Source organism: Candoia aspera, chromosome 4, assembly GCF_035149785.1.
Source record: "Candoia aspera isolate rCanAsp1 chromosome 4, rCanAsp1.hap2, whole genome shotgun sequence".
Taxonomy (NCBI): domain Eukaryota; kingdom Metazoa; phylum Chordata; class Lepidosauria; order Squamata; family Boidae; genus Candoia; species Candoia aspera.
In genome coordinates this window covers 29641102-29662297 of record NC_086156.1, presented here as the reverse complement: position 1 = coordinate 29662297, position 21196 = coordinate 29641102, and the positions used below count along the sequence as shown (strand labels likewise).

The following is a 21196-nucleotide window of genomic DNA, read 5'->3' as shown; positions in this document are numbered from 1 at the left end:
CAAGTAAAATGCACACACATTTTTAGAGGTATTGCAGTTAAAATTGGTGATCACACAGAGATCACACCATACACTTTCTGTCTAACAGAGTCTAGTAAAGGCATTGGGCAACACATACTTTATCTACTTGTAAGATAAAAATGTAAACTGCAACCTGATTATTCTGAAAAATTTATATATCAGGTTTATGGAAACTCCCTGGTTTGCTGAAGTACAGGAAAAAAAAGTAGAAAAATATCCCAGTGAGTCCTGACCATGTAGTGAGGCTACTGAATATTAATTGTTCAGAAGAAATAGAAAATCAGGTTGGGAGGGGAAAAGAATCAGGTTGCTTAGACCTTGAACAAAGACTTCTGTACTACTCCAGTGAGAAATTAATGTACACATTTTAAGATTATTTACTATGTACCATCAGTGGAACACTAAAGTGGATTGCAAAACAAATTAAAGTTACTTGGATTTTTTAAAAAATTGAAAAGCACATTTTTAAATACTTGAAAAGTAAGAGTGAATAAACATGCTTTTTTCCTGACATTATTATGGTTTCTGGTTTGGCATTTTAGTAGCTCTGACATTACTAACGTATTATACTTGTTTAGCCTCCTTTTACAATTGAGGAATATCTGAAGTTAATGTATTGAATGAATTACTGGCAATGTAAGGGTAATTCCTACACCACTGTTAATGATTTCGAGGGAAAAGGGACTATTTTTTGTGTCTACCTGATTCCATTCATGGTGGCATGGAGTGTCTGCCAAAAGAGTATGACAGAAATAGGGATATGGTTCTGATATTTTCCATATTGAAATTTTAACAGGTTAAAATGAGAGAGAGAGAGAGAGAAAGAGAATGAAGGTTTTATGGTATGTACAGTATATATCTGTGTAGGCTTTCTAAGAAAAGAAATGCATATCCAGGGTAACTGCATAGGACAGAACACTTCTCTTTTTTATCTTCTAGAAAATTTGATGGATTATGGTAATTATTAAAAAAGAATATAAAACCATTGGTATTCCCAAGAAAGCGACAAATTGGAGTAGTTTGTGGGGACTCCATTTTAATGGTGTTGCATCTGGTAATAGATAGAACAATGCACTGTATTATTTCCACATTTTTAATTACCATTTTCTCTTTTTTAAACTTCCATATACAATGAATGATGCCTATATAACTTTCAGAAATTATAATTGTGTTGTTTTGTTGTAACAGGAAGAATAGTTTGGGGCACTTTATAGGCCAACAGTTATTGTGAGAGTCAGCTTTAGTTCACAAATATCTGTAGTTTAAGAGTAGTCGTTCATCATATGCGTGGAACATACAGCTCATATTCTTGGCATTTCCTTCCAGCCTTGAGATTCTATAGAAGTACCTTCTGTGTTAAAAAGAAAAAGAAAAAAAACATATGTGGGTTTTTAATATGAATGCACTATTTCTTGATAATATTGTGTCATTTGGCTCCTCATCATGTGACCGTTTCAATGGTTAGCCTTTTTTTTTTTAACAGACGGATTCTATAATTCAAAAGCTGTCTTGTTCAGCAATTTTGGTACTGTTGATATTAATGACTTTTGTGTTCTGTTTTCAGCACAACAAAAATCTCCATATCAAAAGAATTTCTGCCTTCTTTCCTGAAGATACAGTCCTGTTTAGAATGTTTCTGGTCAGGGGCATCTACAGGAGGAGCTGGAGTGATTAAATAAAAGTAGAGATAGTGGCCGTGATCATGCAATCAAAACCCTACCCCATTTTAATGTGTATTGCAGTACATGGAAAAAGGATTGGGGATTTAGTCACATGGACACAGCCAACATCTTGACTTGTTTGAGCCCTCTCCCAGGGACCCCCCGTTTCTGGTTGTGTCAGAAGCATTGTACAGAAAGTACTTTCTGAACTAAATAAATTCAGTGCTAAATTTGAATGTAAAATAAACTTTTACTATTTGGAAAGACTGTGGTGAAAAGACTCACATAAAAAGCTTAATTTTATAATTAAGGAGTGATATTTAATCATGGACACTAATTTGATCAGTTTTACTTGGGTATATTTATAGTGCTTAGAGAAAGTAGCCCAAATGACTGAACATGTTTTTAAATGGCCTTTCTAAGAAATGTAGTGTGTGAGAGAATGTACTTTTAATTAAATATATTGTGAAAAAATGTGTTAACCATTTTGACATATGTGGTAGGATAATAAAGTACAGACAGTCTTAATCACTGGGCCTTATTAAATATTGATATGCTGTCATTAGCTGTACCTGTTAAAATGCATGTCATTTTATGCCATTCAGGAGAACCACTAATTTCCTATCAAATACTAATCACATAAGAAGATGCATAAGGTTCTTAATTAACCCTTCTAGTGCCAGGCTCAACTTAGATATTAGAAGGGTTTCTGGATATCATCGAATTGAAGCTATATATCTGTGAAAACTTATTAAACTTATGGGCCATTCTGACTAGGAACTGTGGGAGTCCAGTTCCCAATATAACACAGAGAACTGGATTTATTGGGGAAAATTTCCCTAAAGACAAGCCTATAAAACAAGGGCCAAGTTTATGCTTATTTTCTTCATGTTCTTTATCAAGTATTTTGTTGTTGTTTATTCGTTTAGTCGCTTCCGACTCTTCGTGACTTCATGGACAAGCCCACGCCAGAGCTTCCTATCGGTCGCCAACACCCCCAGCTCCCCCAGGGACAAGTCCATCACCTCTAGAATATCATCCATCCATCTTGCCCTTGGTCGGCCCCTCTTCCTTTTGCCCTCCACTCTCCCTAGCATCAGCATCTTCTCCAGGGTGTCCTGTCTTCTCATTATCTGGCCAAAGTATTTCAGTTTTGCCTTGAATATCATTCCCTCAAGTGAGCAGTCTGGCTTTATTTCCTGGAGGATGGACTGGTTTGATCTTCTTGAAGTCCAAGGCACTCTCAGAATTTTCCTCCAACACCACAGTTCAAAAGCATCTATCTTCCTTCTCTCAGCCTTCCTTATGGTCCAGCTCTCACAGCCATATGTTACTACGGGGAACACCATTGCTTTAACTATGCGGGCCTTTGTTGTCAATGTGAAGTCTCTGCTCTTAACTATTTTATCGAGATTTGTCATTGCTCTTCTCCCAAGGATTAAGCGTCTTCTGATTTCCTGACTGCAGTCAGCATCTGCAGTAATCTTTGCACTTAGAAATACAAAGTCTTTCACTGCTTCTACATTTTCTCCCTCTATTTGCCAGTTATCAATCAAGCTGGTTGCCATAATCTTGGTTTTTTTGAGGTTTAGCTGCAAACCAGCTTTTGCACTTTCTTCTTTCACCTTCATCATAAGGCTCCTCAGTTCATCTTTGCTTTCAGCCATCAAAGTGGTATCATCTGCATATCTGAGATTGTTAATGTTTCCTCCAGCCATTTTAACTCCAGCCTTGGATTCCTCAAGCCCAGTACGTTGCATGATGTGTTCTGCGTACAAGTTGAATAGGTAGGGTGAGAGTATACAGCCCTGCCGTACTCCTTTCCCAATCTTAAACCAGTCCGTTGTTCCGTGGTCTGTTCTTACTGTTGCTACTTGGTCGTTATACAGATTCTTCAGGAGGCAGACAAGATGACTTGGTATCCCCATACCACTAAGAACTTGCCACAATTTGTTATGGTCCACACAGTCAAAGGCTTTAGAATAGTCAATAAAACAGAAATAGATCTTTTTCTGAAACTCCCTGGCTTTTTCCATTATCCAGCGGATATTGGCAATTTGGTCCCTAGTTCCTCTGCCTTTTCTAAACCCAGCTTGTACAGCTGGCAATTCTTGCTCCATGAATTGCTGAAGTCTACCTTGCAGGATCTTGAGCATTACCTTACTGGCATGTGAAATGAGTGCCACTGTTCAATAGTTTGAACATTCTTTAGTGTTTCCCTTTTTTGGTATGGGGATATAAGTTGATTTTTTTCCAATCTGATGGCCATTCTTGTGTTTTCCAAATTTGCTGGCATATAGCATGCATTACCTTGACAGCATCATCTTGCAAGATTTTGAACAGTTCAGCTGGGATGCCGTCGTCCCCTGCTGCCTTGTTATTAGCAATGCTTCTTAAGGCCCATTCACCCTCACTCTTCAGGATGTCTGGCTCTAGCTCACTGACCACACCGTCAAAGCTATTCCCAATATTGTTATCCTTCCTAGGTCTTCCGTATATTCTTGCCACCTTTTCTTGATCTCTTCTTCTTCTGTTAGGTCCTTGCCATCTTTGTTTTTGGTCATACCCATTTTTGCCTGGAATTTACCTCCAATGTTTCTAATTTTCTGAAGAGGTCTCTTGTCCTTCCTATTCTATTGTCTTCTTCCACTTCCGCGCATTGCTTGTTTAAAAATAATTCCTTATCTCTTCTGGCTAACCTCTGGAATTTTGCATTTAATTGGGCATATCTCCCCCTATCACTGTTGCCTTTTGCTTTCCTTCTTTCTTGGGCTGCTTCTAGTGTCTCAGCAGACAGCCACTTTGCCTTCTTGGTTTTCTCTTTCTTTGGGATGTATTTTGTTGCCGCCTCCTGAACAATGTTGCAAACTTCTGTCCAGAGTTCTTCCGGGACCCTATCTACTAAGTGCAGTCCCTTAAATCTATTCTTCACCTCCACTGCATATTCCTTAGGAATATTAGTGAACTCATATCTAGCTGATCTGTGGGTCTTCCCTAATCTCTTTAGTCTGATCCTAAATTGTGCAAGAAGAAGTTCGTGATCTGAACTACAGTCAGTTCCAGGTCTTGTTTTTACCGACTGTATAGATGTCTGCCACCTTTGGCTGCAAAGGATGTAGTCAATCTGATTTCGGTGTTGTCCATCTGGGGAAGTCCATGTGTAAAGCTGTCTCTTAGGTTGTTGGAAGAAAGTGTTTGTTATGCAGAGTGAGTTGTCTTGGCGAAATTCTATCAGCCTATGTCCTGCTTCGTTTTGTTCTCCCAGGCCATGCTTACCTGTAATTCCAGGTGTCATTTGACTGCCCACCTTAGCATTCCAGTCTCCCGTGATGAAAATAACATCTCTTTTAGGCGTGTTGTCCAGTAGGTGCTGCAGATCCTCATAGAACTGCTCTACTTCAGCTTCTTCAGCATCTGTGGTTGGGGCGTATATTTGGATCACTGTGATGTTAGATGGCTTGCCCTGAATTTGAATTGGGATCATTCTATCGTTTTTTGGATTGTATCCAAGCACTGCTTTAGCCACTTTACTATTAATTATGAAGGCTACTCCATTTCTTCTGTGGTCCTCTTGTCCACAGTAGTAGATCTGGTGGTCATTTGATGTGAAGTGGCCCATTCCAGTCCATTTCAGTTCACTGACACCCAAAATGTCTGTCTTTAATCTTGACATCTCACCAATAACCACATCCAATTTGCCCTGGCTCATAGATCTTACATTCCAGGTTCCAATGGTGTGTTGATCCTTAGAACATCGGATTCGCCGTTCACCACCAGCACCGTCGGCCGCTAGCCGTCCTTTTGGCTTTGAGCTAGCTGCGTCATCACATCTCGGGCTAGTTGAACTCATCCTCTGTTCCTCCCCAGTAGCATTTTGACCATCTTCTGACCTGAGGGTCTCATCTTCTGATGGTATACCGACATATCTCTGGTTGTACTGATCCATTTAGTTTTCACGGCAAGCATACTGGGGTGGGTTGCCATTACCTTCCCCAGGGATCGCATTTAGTCTGACCTCTCTGTCATGACCTTCCCGTCTTGGGTGGCCCTTCACAGTTTAGCTCATGGCATCATTGAGGTGCTCAAGCTCCAGCACCACGACAAGGTAACGATCCTTTGCTGAAGTTATTAAGTATATCACTTTTAAAACTAAAATCCAGACCCAACATACAGTGTAATGCTTACCTGGTTCCTTTTATGGGATTTGTGCCTTTGTTACTATTTGCATAAAATGAAAATCCTTACTATGAAATATTATTTTTTAAAGATTTATCATAGTAAAGAACTTTTTGCTCAGTGAAATCCACTGAGAACCACATATTTTTCTGTCATATCAATTCCTGTGAAATAGCTGGTTGCTATTTGACAGGATTATGTAGAAAACTGAGCAACTGCTTCATGGTTTAACTATCTAAGTTAACTTGCTTAAGCTGAATAGGCATTGCTAAATAAATCTACCCAATAGAAGTTGAATGTACAACATTAATATGTGGCATGCTAAATATATTGAATCATAAGTATAGAACCTTATATCTGTAATGGAAACAGATTTTTTTGGGCCACTGATGTTAATACTAATGCAGATACAGACTTTTCCTAGTAAATTTAAATCTTACCCAAATGCACTTGAGATTTATATTCCAAGGTTTGCTGAATAAAGGTAAGGACTGTGTCTATTCTGTGGAACAGTGTGCCCCTGAAGTTCATATGATCCTGACCCTGTTGGGTTTTTGTAAAGCTGTGAAAGCATGGTTCTTCTAGTAGGCCTTGGAGCAGAGTGCAGCGACCTACTGTCTGGTGCTTTTTTCTTTGAGTTGGTTATTCTCCCCAATGTGTGGCTGTGTGTTATTACCTGTTTTGTATTCTATTATTTCTGTGGTTGCTTTAATGCTAAAATAGAAGGTACCTAGAGTTACTTAGGTGATTGAGGTAGCTTATAAATCAATCAATACATCAATAAAACTATAAAACAAAACCTCCATGTCAGGAATAATCTCTATTATCTTGCATGTTGAAGAGTGAATAAGTGAAAGGGAAGGCGAGCAACTTTTTATCATACTCAGAATATATTGTAAGGATATAAAAGTACAGAGTAAATTAAATTATCATGCGAATATAACATGCATAAAAATAATTCATTATCCAAGTCTACGTATTCTTTCTGTCTAAACAGGGTTGATATAATTTACTAATGTAAGCATCAGCTTCATTTTCTATCAGCCTACGTATCTCTAATTATTCACTGTTAAGTCAAAAAGTCATCAGTACATACACAGAATTCTTATACAAAGAAAAATTATGGCAACAATGATTTTTTTTGTCCCCATTTTATCTCTGGTGTTTAATATTGTAAAATACAGATCTGGAAATACAGTTCTTCTCATTCACCAATTCAGAGACTGAAATACATCCTGACCAACACTTCTCCCAGGGAGTAATCAACAATATGACTACTAAAGAAGAACTGGGAGTCTTAATCATAGGCAGTACTGAATCATGATTTAGCAATATCAGGCTTGGGTACAATGTCAGATTCATACCACATGTAAACCAATACTATAGTTTGTTTAGTTTTGATTTAATATTATGTGACTCAGACACTATGGTCATATGTGTTACTGAATTCAGTCAGTTGTTTATTCAATAGATCATACATGACATGATCCCTTTTCCCTTTAACTTACTTCTAAGTTCTCAGAAGCCATAATTTGCCTTCTAGCATGAAATAAGAAAATCATTTTATGACCAAATTATAGCTTGTTAAAAGAAGAATGGAAAGGAAGACAATGTGAGAACATGCGGTTAGTTAACCTACTTGCTCAGCCATAGTTCGGCTTTATTTTATTTTATTTTATTTTATTTTATTTTATTTTATTTTATTTTATTTTATTTTATTTTATTTTATTTTATTTTATTTTATTTTAATGCTGTACTCCAGAAAGACTCCCAGTCATGCATGAATTGGTTCTTGCTAATAATTATTATTTAAAGCATATCAGAGAGAAAGATGATTTATATATTCCAGCACTTCATATCTGTAGCCTGTGAACTCCATTCTTGCGATGTATTATGTGAAAAAAGTAAGGTAAGTTATATAAACATTGAAGAAAGAAAATACAAAGTCATTGGCATGATGCTTCTTTAAATCCATTTATATCACTTACTCTAGGAGTCGAGAAACAGAGGGAAGAAAGGATGCAGAGTTACCTCTCAGGCTCTGCATTCCATCACAATAGGGAAATTCTCAGGTGATTGGATTCAAATATGGCTGATTTTATTCTGAAGGGTAATGTGAAGTGAGACCGAAGACCTGATACGTACACCTTCTGCAAGAGGGAAAAAGTTAATTTTATCTTCGTTTTTACAAGGAAATATCCCCACCCCCCAAGAACATATTTAATATATAATTTGAAAGTTAATCTAGTTTATAGTGATTATTCATTATAAGTGTAAGTCTGAAGACTAGGATGGACAACTGTTTGGAACTTCACGGCTGGGAATCATGCCATCTCTACCCACAAGTGATGCACATACGTGGCTGTTTGGCTGCCTACCTCATCCCATCTGTTCGCATGGCATGGTGCCGGCTTACAAATTGGTTAAACCTGTGCCAACAGTAATTGATGTAGTTATAAATACAAAAGGTTGCATGTGCCATCTCATGGAACAAGATTCTCTCGTGGCCCCTGGTGTAATATGGCTGTAAGTCTGTAGGTGTAGTTGATGGTTATGTTCACAATCATGTGAAAACTTCGTAGTTTTATGAGAATTAAAAACCAAACGTTCGTAAATCTTCAGGCAGAGAATGGATGCAATATGAAAAGGAGGTCAGAGCTTTGTTAGTGTACTGTCAGCACAGCTCCTCCTTTTTTTATGTGCAACACACCATCATGGCCACCATATTGACTTTAAAAAAACCACTATACTGTGTAAACACCCCCAGTGTTGATGCAAGCACAGCACCCTACTTGGATTGTTAAAGCAACCATGTGTCTTTTGGAAGGTTCATGAGGCTACTTTGAAGCCTGTCCCTAGTTGCCTCAAAATGCTTAGATATGCAAATACAACATTTCTGATCGAACAGCCAACAAAACAGCTGTGCATGCACATGGAAGGGCAGGCAAGATGTTAGCCTTTGAAGCAGCCTCACCATGTGTTCCAAAGGATGCAGCTGATTTAATACTTTGAGGAGAGGGACTTTGGCTCTCCTCTTTTGAATGGTTTATATAACCCTATAAAATAATAACCAGTTTTGTTACTATAGCTATTGTTGAGCTGATTTATCTTCAGTTTTCCATCAGCCAAGGGATCAAAGTATCTCCAGATAGATTTTAACAGCTGGAATTTGTATTTCCAGAAATGAATAATATGCTATGTTAACTTCCTTCTTCCCTGCAAGTTTTGGTACAGACTTTATTACAATATGATACTATTCTATTAAATCCCAGTTTACACATATGAGGTACTCCATCCACCCAACAGTGCAGCTGATTAGAATAATCTGGACCAAGATCAGCTACTTTTTTCATGCCCCTCTTTCTTGTCTCTTACCAATTTCCATTTCTTGTCATTAACTAAATTACTGATGAAAGATTCTTGAAACATGAAAACTTGCAACCATTTCATAAAACTTCATTTAGCTTAACAAAGAATTTTGTTTGCTTTTCTCAGGATCAACATTCATATGAATTTATTTGTGCTTCTTTCATTAACAACTTAGTCTGATTCAGCACTTTGCTTAAACAAGGAAGTATGCTCCATACTGAAAGGATATGGAAACTGACTTAAAGAAGATTTATATGTACATATATAAGCTCAGCAGCTCAGCTCAAAAATTCTACACTGTTCTGGCATTTGGTCTCCAAGTAAAACCTTCTACATGAAAACCTCTCCCAGCTTAACAGATACCTGCACCTACATGGGAGATGCACTTCCATTCTTTATACTCTCAGGAGGAACCTCTTCCTGAATATACACATCCATAGTTGACACAACTTCCTATCTGGCCCCCAGTAACATGTGAAGATATACATGACATGGTCACCCAAATGAAGGCCAGGAAAACCTATTTTATCACCATATAAATAATACAAAGCAATATGGAACTATGGGTCCAAGTCCTTGTTTAACATTTTAAATTTATAAAAGATTTGAAGAATTCCTGAGGACTGAGGTGCAGCAGTCATTGTGCCTTTTTACAAAAAAAGGGAGAAGGGTTACCCCAGCAAACTATCATCACCACCCCTCCTCCTTCAGATTCAAAATTTTTATAAGACTGTTGCCTAGGCTGCAGCTCTTCCTCCTGTCTCCCAAGGTCATTCCCACATACTATTACATGCCTTACACTAGGTGATAACTCCATCATATACTGGAGAGTAATGATGGAAAAGGAACTCCATTCATTAGTATTATATTTGGAAGCCCTTCATGTGCTAATCTATAATCAGGTAGTCAAAATGATAAATTCATTCTATATTGGATATGGAATGGCAAACTAGCTCTGCCTCTTTACCTAAACATCATCTCTTAAGCAGCTCTGCCCTTATGTGTAAACCAGCAAGCTACCTGAACTATATAACAATATTTACATTTAGAAGGTTCCTTACCTTGGCCTGCTGTGATGCTCTGCCTATTGCTGTCTTGGTAGGAAAATTCAGAAGATCCCCCTTTTGTTTTTTTGGTGTCTTCAAGTCATTTTTTGACTCCTGGTGACTGCCATAGAGAGCCAGTTTGGTGCAGTGGTTAAGACACCGGGCTAGAAATTGGGAGACTGAGTTCTAATCCTGCCTTAGGCACAAAGCCAGCCACTTTCTTTCAGTCCTAGGGAGCAGGCAATGGCAAACCACTTCTGAAAAATCTTGCCAAGAAAACTGCAGAGTGCCTTATATGGACCAATTATGTCCTTGTGGATAGAATGCAATGGAATCACTAAGGCAAGTTTTATTCTATTGTGCAGTGTTGAGCTTCAGGGTTTAGTGACCATGGTCTAGACAACAGATTTCCTGATGTTTTGCCAGCAACAGTGGTTGGCATCTTCAGAGGCAAGTTAGTCTACATTTTATTATATTACCTCTTCTACAGAGATATTAGGAACAGATATATTGCACATCCTTCAGTGGACTTCCCAGGATGCACAGACATTTTTTTATACTCAACTACTTCTGGCTGATCAGTATAACGTTACATCTCTGGCAGTGGCCAAATTCTATTTTTTTGTCTTAAAAGCCGAATTCTGACCCAGCAAGAAAAATACTCTGCCACTGGATAAAAATTATAGCTGCTTTTCTGTCTTTTCTTTTTCTTTCACTAACTTTTAAACAAAAAAAAATTCCATGGTTTTTCTTTTCTTTTTCTTTTTCTTTTTTGGTCTATGACGATAAATTGAATAAATGAAAATACTGTATGTACGTCAGAGGGCAAACACAGTTTTGGAATGGAATTGTCTGTTTTTAAAAAAAAAATAACAGTCATTGTTAAACTTGAATTAGGTAAAATGTCCTTTGCATTGAGCTTGATATTTTGAGACTCCATAGAAATATCCATGCACTTTCCTTTGCAACAGTGTGAATGTAGCTTGCCATTGCCACCTTCTGAATATTTTTTGACTTTCCAGGCTAGTCTGCAGTCCTGGAATTTTCTGGTATTCTCCCATACAGATAAAGACCTTAGTTAGCTTCCAAGCCCAGGCATGTCAGCCTCATGCTGCCACCTGCTGAAACAGACATGGATTAGGAAGGATAATTCCACCCACCCACCCACCCGCCTTTTTCTTGTAGCCAATTTAGGATATGTCCTGTAAATTGTGAATAATTTAGTAATTCTGGATCCCTCTCCATAAGTAGCTTAATGGATAGGCCAATAAATATAATTAACATGAAGAAAAAACTGAGTTTTGTCCCATAAATTTGTAGCAGTAATCTCTACCACTCAAATTTGAATGGATTTGGCAGATATTTGCAGTGTCACAACAGTGTTTGTTTACTTGCAACTAGAAAGATCTGGGATCTGAAGGAGAAATCCCAAATCTGAAGTAACATGGCCACATTATCTTCACAGTGCTAGCTAAATAATTATGTTATCACTTTCTTCTGTGAGCAGTTTGTCCAAATGTGAATATCAATTATCAGTGTGAACATCTTGGTTAAATCAGTATGGCATTATTTAAGTGGTTAAATTTTCATATCTTGGTTTTGGGGGAAACATATTTTTCACTGTTAGAGGATGTTGCCTGTCTCCTGAGATATGAACAAGTACTGCTGTTCTTTAAAGAGCTTCTAGATTCAGTTGGATAGCAATAAAAATACTGTTATAGGAGGATAATAGTTGGATAAAGTAACATAAAAGCAATGTCATAAAAAGGTGGTATCTGACTACATGTTTATATATATATATATATTATATAAAGTTAAAGGAATATTTGTACTTAACTCTGACACTATTCATGATTATTTCTCACAAATGCATCTTATACATGGGTTGAATGTATGCTTAATAAATTCCAAGGAAACTTAGCGCCAATCTATACAGTCATGACACAAAATTGTGGCTACAATCTTAAATATGAAATACGCATTTTTCCCAATAATGAGTAAACCACTGGGTTTACTAAAATTTACAATTTGCCTTTTAAATTGAACAGTGAAACTATATTACATCTATTGTTGCATGTGGACTAGCTGCTTTGTGTCAACTGTAAAAAAAAATGGATTGCAGCCAACATTCCTCTGTCTCCCACATTGTTTGGAAGAAAGCATGGAGGAGAGGACAGAAAATAGAAAAATCATTCCCTATCCTGTCCTGCTAATGCAGGAAACTGTGAACCCAAGAACCTTCTGTCAGTGAAAGAACATCAGTTGAATACCACCCAGTTTTATATCATTACTCTGTCTGTCTCTTTAAAGCCTAGCCATTTTGTGGCATTGGTATTCATCCAGGCCAGAAATGCCATTTTTCATCAATACCGCTTCAACTTCATATACACACAGTCAGCTCTAAAAGAAAGGGGTAGATGGGTGGGTGGCTCCCTCTTTCCCCAGACTCCTTATTCATAAGAAAAAGTGAATAGCAGTATTTTTCCAAGACCCTTTAAACTTCAGGGAATTGATATGTGTTGTCTCATTCAAGTGAATAGAAGTTTGTTTTTCATTCTCTCCTTTTCTTCCTCTTGTTTTGGGGAGGTGTGTGTGTGTGTGTGGCAGCAGTTAGACAGGGTTTTCTATGAGTTGATTAGCACAAAGTCACATTGATAAGCAAAAAAGGTGTTTTTTCTAAGCTCATTTTTAAAGGGCACTTTGCTGTAACCATGTAAACCTATCTAATCCTGTAGTTTTGTGAAGGCCAGCTCAATGGCCCCTGATAAGAAACCAGTCAGTAGCAATCTATTCAGCCAGAGATGATCTGAACTTCATTTGATTGTCCTAGCAGCTGTGTGACTTCATTACCATTAGAAAAACATGCAGCCAAGCCAGCTGGTTTCCAGAGAGGCTACTCAGTATACATAGCATGTCAGTTTGTTGGTTTATATATCATAGCTATAAAAGGATCCTATTAAAAAAAGCATTGAAAATACTATCTCTGTCAAGACATTTTTCTAAGTTCATTGTTTCTGTGCCAAAATCAGACTCTTTTATCATAGGAATAGCTTGCTTCCCTACAAGACTGTATTATATTTCAGTTGTTCATTGATTGCAGACATGTTACAATTTGCCTTGACAATATTTCAAACATTGCCACACAGTATAGTATTTCATTCAAGATAGTCTAGCACCTCAAAAAGTGGAATCTCCACTTTTCCTAGGAGAATATGCAAATTTTGATAAAATCAGTCAGAGTTTAGAATCTGACTAGGAATCTCTATCACTTTCCCAGGACACTGGGGCCCTTTATAATGCATATGTAGGTATAGAACATAGTTATTGGAAGAAGAAAAAAAATACTTGTGCTCAGAACAGTTGATGGATTCAAACTCCTTCCAAGTTACCCTACAGTGTATTGGTTACTCATCAGTCACCTCTGGGCCTGGAGTTCCTGTAGTGTGAGTTCTTCCTGAAGGTGTCTTCTGCAAGGGGGGAACTCTTACCCACAGCTGTGGCCACTACTGGAGCATCTTATTCTGGACTCCATGTGGGCTGATAAAATTTGGCTGATGAAACTGATTAATAACTTTTGAAGATCATGGATTCTTTCAGAAAAAGTCTGCCTGAATTCATCTAGGCTCTTTTGGAGGGTAAAATAACCTGATGGCAGCCTGCTTATCTCTTCTTTTTCTGCAGAACATGAGAAATAGTAATTGTACACCTGATTTTATGACTTCTGTAAAATTTTTAGAACAGTATATGTGGATTGAGGGTGGTTTTAATTTTGAATTATTTTCTTATGCTTTGCTTCTTGTCATTCCTGTTCTCTCTAACTCGCTGGCTAGAGGCACACACCTAGGCATAACATGGTTTGTTTGATTTACAGATTTGTATGATGTGTAAACTTGAACAATTGGGGTTTATTCAGCAAACTATGATATGGCAAATTGCAGCTTAGCATGATATCAGTGGTATTGATTAAAGGCTTCAGCAATAAAAAGAGACAGAGGATTGGGTCAGTGTTAAATGTAACCCATGTGTTCATCACTATCCTTATAACCAAACCTACACACAGCAAATTACATTAAAATAATTATATCTATTTAAGGTTTGGATTTTAATGGTGGAACATACATTTTCTCATTCAGGTGAATTATATTAGAAGGGGAAAACCTATGCCTCATGCAGTTGATAATAAGCAGAACATTGAATTGTGAAAGTTGGGAGTTGAAAATGCTGATTCAGTAGTTGGAAAAATAGATTTAGGTTAAATATTAATTTAAATGTCCCAAATGATGAGTACCTATGCTATTTAAGGAAGTAATTATACCACAGCGTAGTCAACAAGAGTATTGATTAGGATTTAATTCACTACAAAAAGCTCCAATCATTCTTAACGGAAGGGTTTTTTTCCCTCTTTAACAGTACCTTGAAGCTTCTTTTCTTCTTTTTCTCATCTTTTTGTTTTTTATGGTCAATTTAGTAACAAATTTGCAATTAATCATTTGCTGATTGCAATGAATGGTCTATCAATAATATGCAGCTCACACTGCTAAAAGGGTTATGCAGTGCTTCACTGTTTTCCTTTTGTCTTGGGAACACTTTGTCTAGCTACGTTTCCTAGAATGGATTATGAATAAATGTTTGAAAGTAATGCATGCCAGTTTTAAAAAGACACCATGGACTGATTCAGCGTATTAATCAAAATAGGCACTAACTTTCTTTTGGCATTTCAGTACTTGGACATCTGTTGACTTCTAATACGTGAAGTTGGACACTCTGGCATTAGTGAAGAGTTTCATTATCTTAAATGTCATAACATTTGTTTGAATTACTCTGTGTAGGTTTCAAATGCTGAAATTGTAACTTTGAATTGCTCAACAGATTTCATTTGACTTTCAAAAATACAGAGATGGGAGCTTATTTAAAAATCCTATTGCTAATTTTCAGTTAGGCGATCATAATAAAATGGTTATTATCAGGCTATTTTCCTGGAGTATAAGGGAAACTTATAACAAATTTGCATTTGTATTTGTTGCATTTGGCATGTATTGTCATTGGATTCATGCTCATAATACTTTAGTTACCTGTAGATTAAGCATGCATGGCATTCAGCTTTTCACCAGGTTTCTTATACAATATCTTGGGAGAGCTGTTGATCAAGCACACTCCTATTTGTACAGCAACTCGAATTTCTTTAGGCATCTCATTGAAAGACTGACAGAGATGGAATGATGCATTACTGCTGGTGGTTTGAAAACAGAATCTCTGCCTGCAGAATAAGACCTCTTGTAGAACATAGGTGGATTATCTTCTTTTTCTCTACCTTGTTCTCTAGCCTCTCTCTTTCTCTGTCTTTCTCTTACCAGAAGTCTGAATTATGAATTTAAGAGAAGAAATTAGGCCCAATGCTGCAGGATGCCCATTCCTGTCTTAGAAAAATATTTACAAACACTCTGTGTAAGGGTGTGTGTGGAACAATTGTCGGGTATCACAGTGCATAAGTAATTTGGCTGTTTCCTTTACAGCCATGTGTATAAACACATAAACTCACTCTCACTAGCACGCGTGCACACACATACAGCTGTGACTCCCCATAGAGTTAGGAGTATTCATATAAAAATTGTAATTAACGTCAAAGAAAGGGGACATCTTTGTATTCTCAATGTACTCCTAATAATAAAAATGGAGGTTTCCATCATCTTAGTGTTAACATGCAGGCTCCAGTTTCCAGAAGGACTATAGGCCAGAAAAGTGACAAAAGAAAAGCAGGAGGCTTGCTGTTTATGAACTTACTAGAGGAGTTTGGCTTGGCTTATAATTAGTACAAACTGGAGGACTGTCAGCCCTTCAAGTTAGTTCAGACCAGGAAACTAAAATCAGGAGTACTAATACTACTTTCATTGTAAGGCTACAGTAACAGAATCGTGCAAGTCTAAAAATGCTTCCCCACTCCCTGCCTTTCTGTTCCTGGGCAGGGTCAATTCTGAGAGGCTTTCTCAAATTACGTTTCTGGTTTCGACTCAGATTTCATGTATCAGTCAGTTATCTGAGCTGCGGCTCTTCCTCCTGTCTTTCAAGGCTATTCTCACAGCCCGTTACATCGACTTATAATCTTCCCATCTATTAAATCTACTTAAAACCAATCCCTATTGATAATTTTGAAAATTAGTATTTCAAATTAGAGGGTCCAAAGAGAGATATTGGATTCGCTATGCAGGGTATCAGCAGAATTCCATCCTGGTGGTTATTTAAGACATTGCCCAAGTTACATCCACAGGCAACACAGGAGACTGTCTCTACTGTATTCAAAGACAGACCATCATACTTCATTGGGAGCCCTTCTAAAAGCTGGTAATATTTGTGAACTACCTAGTGGAGTTAGTGTGAGGAAAACAGCTGGAATATTAAATTGCCCTGAACATTATTTTCTGATAGCTGTGTTAATGAAAGTAGCCTTGAGTTGTGAATTTCAGGTCTATTCTTCAGAGACTGTATTTATAGGCTACATTGGTCATCCTTAAATAACATATAAAAAGTATCCCTATCAAGAATGTCTGCAGGGTATAGTAAAAAAAAAGTCAAGATGGTCATCACCTGAATCGCTGCATTTTTTCTGAGTATTGCACATAATTTTTATGTGCATGTATGTGTCATATTCACTGTTTCAATGTGCACTGTACATTGTAATGTTTCACATGCCATGGCGCTGACGCGCGTTTCTGTTTGGGAGGGAGCTGCTGTGAGACCTTGTATCAAGCTCTGTATCTGTGGAATGTGTTTGGGTTATGTGGTCTACTCAAGGACTTTTCCCACAGACCATCAGAAGCCGTTAGGAGCACCTGGGATTGTGAACTTGGGAAGATTCTACGGGGGGAGGGATCTCATTTGCACCGAGGGTTTTTAGTTTGCATTTGGCGCACTTTTATCATTCTCAGCTTTCTTTGTGATCCTGCATACTATTCTTTAATAAATCAGATATCTTTGCATTCCTGCTCATGAGTCTGAGAGTGTTTTAGAATAGGCATTCATTACAGTATGCAATACACAAAAAATGAGTGGACATACGATCGTACCATTGTGGCCACCATTCTGCCATTTTACCACTCCCCATAGACACCTTGATCCCTATTATCTCAATTATTAACATTTTATTTATTTATTATTCAAATTTTGTTACTGCCCATCTCGCCCAAAAGAGGGACTCTGGGTGTTTGTTGTGCTATAAATAAACACAATCATTATTTGTGTTTATAGCACAATACTTTATCACAACTGAAATTGTAATGGTTATTAGCATTATACAGGCCTTCTTTCACTAAAGATTATATCATGCCAGACAATTATTAATAAAAAATTAAAATGACTATAATGTACTTGAAGTAATAGTTTTACTGCTACTGCATTACAATTATATGTTGAAGATTCAGGACCAAATGTTTATGTCTGTGTATATTTCAAATAGTAACTGTTGGTTCAATGCCTTTGCATAACATAATAGAATCTGCCTGCTTAACTTTTTTTATTTGGGAATTTTCCACTATAAAAATGATGACATAAATAATTACCTCTCATTTGAATATTAAAACCTGGGGAGTGTCGGTGGGAAGTGTTTTGTGTAACTAAATTATTTAGTCAAAACAGGTGTTCATAAAAGTATTTCTCTAGGAGGAAACATGCAAATCATTTATATGAGATACTATTTTTGTTACAAAGGACAGATATTTTCACAGCTTAAGTACAGTATTTGCTTCAGGTGACTCTCTGGGTTCCACTATTGAACTGCTCCTTACTAGAAGGAAATGTTTTCTAGCATTGGAAGTGGAATCTGCCTTTCTATAATTTAAATCCCATATTCCATGTCCTGCACTCTGGAGTAGAGACAGTCCTCTACTTACGAAAAGGTTACATTCCAAGAGACAGTTCGTAAGTCCAATCAAGCGTACATATGTATTGCGCTGTAAACGAATCCTTTCCCACCTTTTCCCACCGTCTGAGACCTTCTAGGTTGGAGTTGCAGGCAGGTTTGTTTGTACTGGCGAAAGTTCGTAACTCGAAAGTTCCTAAGCAGGGGGTGTCTATACCTGTCTTGACCTCAAGGGTGTTTTCTAGCCAATTCAATCCAATTCGAACAAACCAGTTGTTTAAATTTGTTTGGAAAATCAAGCAATGTCAGAAGGCCAGATCTAGCTCTCTCCGTTTCTGTCTCTCACTCTCACACTCTACGATATCCTGTAGGGTTAGCGTAAGGCAACTTCATTTGCCGGGTGTTACCACTCTATGTATGCAGCCTGAAGAGCGCTAGTGAGCCAAATTCCTGAGCACGCTCCAAACCTTCACACCTCGACCACTGTAAGGAATATTAAGTATGTTTGCCAACTTGAGTTGACCCCCCCTCCACAAAAGGTGGGATAAAAATCTGATCATCATCATCATCATCGGAGAGATTTTTTTTTCTTAAAATGTGGTTTATTCCTTATTCCTTTAAGCTTTGAATTCTTGCCATCCCAAAACTAGTTATTTTTCAGAAAGAACAGATAAATATACTTCTGTGGATGTTGGTGAATAGAAAACCTTCTGTTTGGGAATGAGGTATATTTCTCCCAAGGCAAAAAGTAAGGAAACCCCTCAGAAATGAAGGCCCCCTCTTCAAATAACCTTTCTTAAATATGGTGATGAAAAATACAGTGGGAGTGCAGAAAGGCATAGCAAAATTCATTTGTGTTTAGAATAGATTCCCCAATTTCATGCAGAAGGTATTGTTTAGTACTTTTTCAATATGTTGTTTCTGAAGCCGAGTTTTAAATTTTGAGTCAAGAGTCAAAATTTAAATGAAGAGGTGGGAGCAGGATTCTTAACTGAAATTCATACATAGGATTTTATTTAATAGACTCCATATATGCTTAATAGCATACAATTCTACCTTTTATTTTCTACATGTTTGACTCAATTTTTTTTTGAATAAAAGTAATGAAAAGGGTTCAGTATTGTGCTACTTGTGATTATTTGAGTTTGAGACTCCTGTTATATAATACTCAAGCTGGTTAATGTGTTTTGGTCCATGAGCCAGAAAGTTGCAGAAGCACTCCTTCCCATCTCTGGCAGCAAAAGTATTACAACATATAAACAACTAACAGTTTGTTACTCTTCCATGGCATTGAGATTCTGCAGCTGAGGGTGACTGCTTCGCTCTGCCCGAGGGTAGGGCTTCACTCTTTTATCAGGCCGACAGACTATCAGAATGTTTTTTAAAAAATCATTCCACTCATGCTGAGATGCTTGTTCAACTCTATATTTTTAAATATATACAGTTGGTATGGAAATACACAAAAACACACACATGCAACAGTACTGAACAATCCATAGTCAATTAAGAAAACCAACAACCAACACTATTCTTCATTTTCTATGCTTTCTGATAAGCACAGTTTTAGTACCCTGTCCCTCCTCTACATCACCCATCTTGAGTTCCTTTTCCTATTAGTGTCTTTTGCCAAGGGAACCAACTTAGCATTGCTTAGAGTTTATTAAAAATCCCTTTTAAAAAAATCAAATATATGCTTATGACTATGCTTAAGTTTAGTTTCCTTTAAAATCAAGAACTCCAAGTTTTATTATCACTTTCTTGCAATTTTCTCCTATTTCATTTCCTTATTTAATTTTTCTCTATTGACTGATATTAGATCAAGAATAACTGATTCTCTGGTATCTTTCTCTACCACTTGAAGGAGAATGTTGCCAGCAAGATAGTCAGGAGATTCTTGGAAGGACCATGTTTAATTACCTTGTTATCTGTTGAGAGACAGTCTCCCATCAGTATGACTTCATATATCTGCTGTTTGCTTCTGGAAGTCATCATCCACATTTTCTCTTTGGTTGTGCATGTGATAGTTGATAGTTGACAGGGAAGCTAGCAAAAGAACTGCAAAAACAAGGTGACAGAAGAGGAGACAGACATGGAGGGAGTGAATTGCCTCTCATGCAAACCCCAGGCAGACTAAAGAGACATGAACACTGCATGTGCAAAGCTAAGTCAGTTCTAAATAATTTTCTGCATGTTGAATAAAATTGGGGAGAAGGTGTCCAGCAAACCATAGTCTCCCTCTTCCTGGCTCTTTTCAAATATTTACTGTATGTGGTTTGTGATATGGTCTTGGCATTCTTTTCTTTGTATTGCCATTTTATAGAAGTTCTGTATTTGGATGATTTGTTAATATTTAAATACTGTGTTCTGATGACACTATACTGTAGTTCACCAACATTTATTTTAAATGCTAGATTTTAAAAATTTTATTATTGGAAAGATGGTATGAATTCTCAAAATAATAAACATGGACCAGGGAGTACTTTTCGTACTTGGTTCATAGTGTTGTTGACAATATTTTGTATCTTCCAATGCACCCAAAATAATATTCTTATTATATTTTTTAAAATTTCTTTTAGGATGCTTCAATTGCTCACAGATTTCACATTATGCGAGAAAAACATCCAGAGAAGTTCAATAGCAGGTGAGAGCAGATTTTTTCTTTTCTTTCTTACATAAGTAGAGTGAATTATTTTGTAGTGGCATTGATGTATGTGCCAGATAAAGGAAATTGTGACTTTATCACAAAAATAAATTCATATTAGCATGGTGCCTTACACCATGTCTTACCAGCAGTCCTGTAACTTTTTATTTCTGTTCTGACCTTAATAAATCTTCACATATTTTTGATATAAATATTTTCTCAGTTACTGAGTTTTCTTTTGGAAATGTGGGCTTTGTAATATGAGTACAATGTTCAGTATTGCAATTATGTACCTTAATAAATTTAGTTTGGTTTGCCAGGTCACAGAAGGCTAGATTATGCGATAACATAAGATATAATTACTCAAGCTCTGGGCTAATGGAATAGTTGGGTTTAATTTTTTTCTGTAAGAATTCAGATAAACAACAAG

At 37.1% G+C, this 21196-nt stretch overlaps 1 protein-coding gene across 8 annotated transcripts in view; it reads left to right on the top strand.

The window, feature by feature from the left end:
- DGKB (diacylglycerol kinase beta) overlaps window positions 1-21196 on the top strand; it is a 249659-nt gene that overhangs the window by 93603 nt on the left and 134860 nt on the right. For all 8 annotated transcript variants that reach the window (XM_063303710.1, XM_063303708.1, XM_063303712.1 and 5 more), the window contains one exon: window positions 20702-20766. In XM_063303710.1, coding sequence (XP_063159780.1) covers window positions 20702-20766 — 65 coding nt within the window. The remainder of the gene's footprint in view (window positions 1-20701; window positions 20767-21196) is intronic.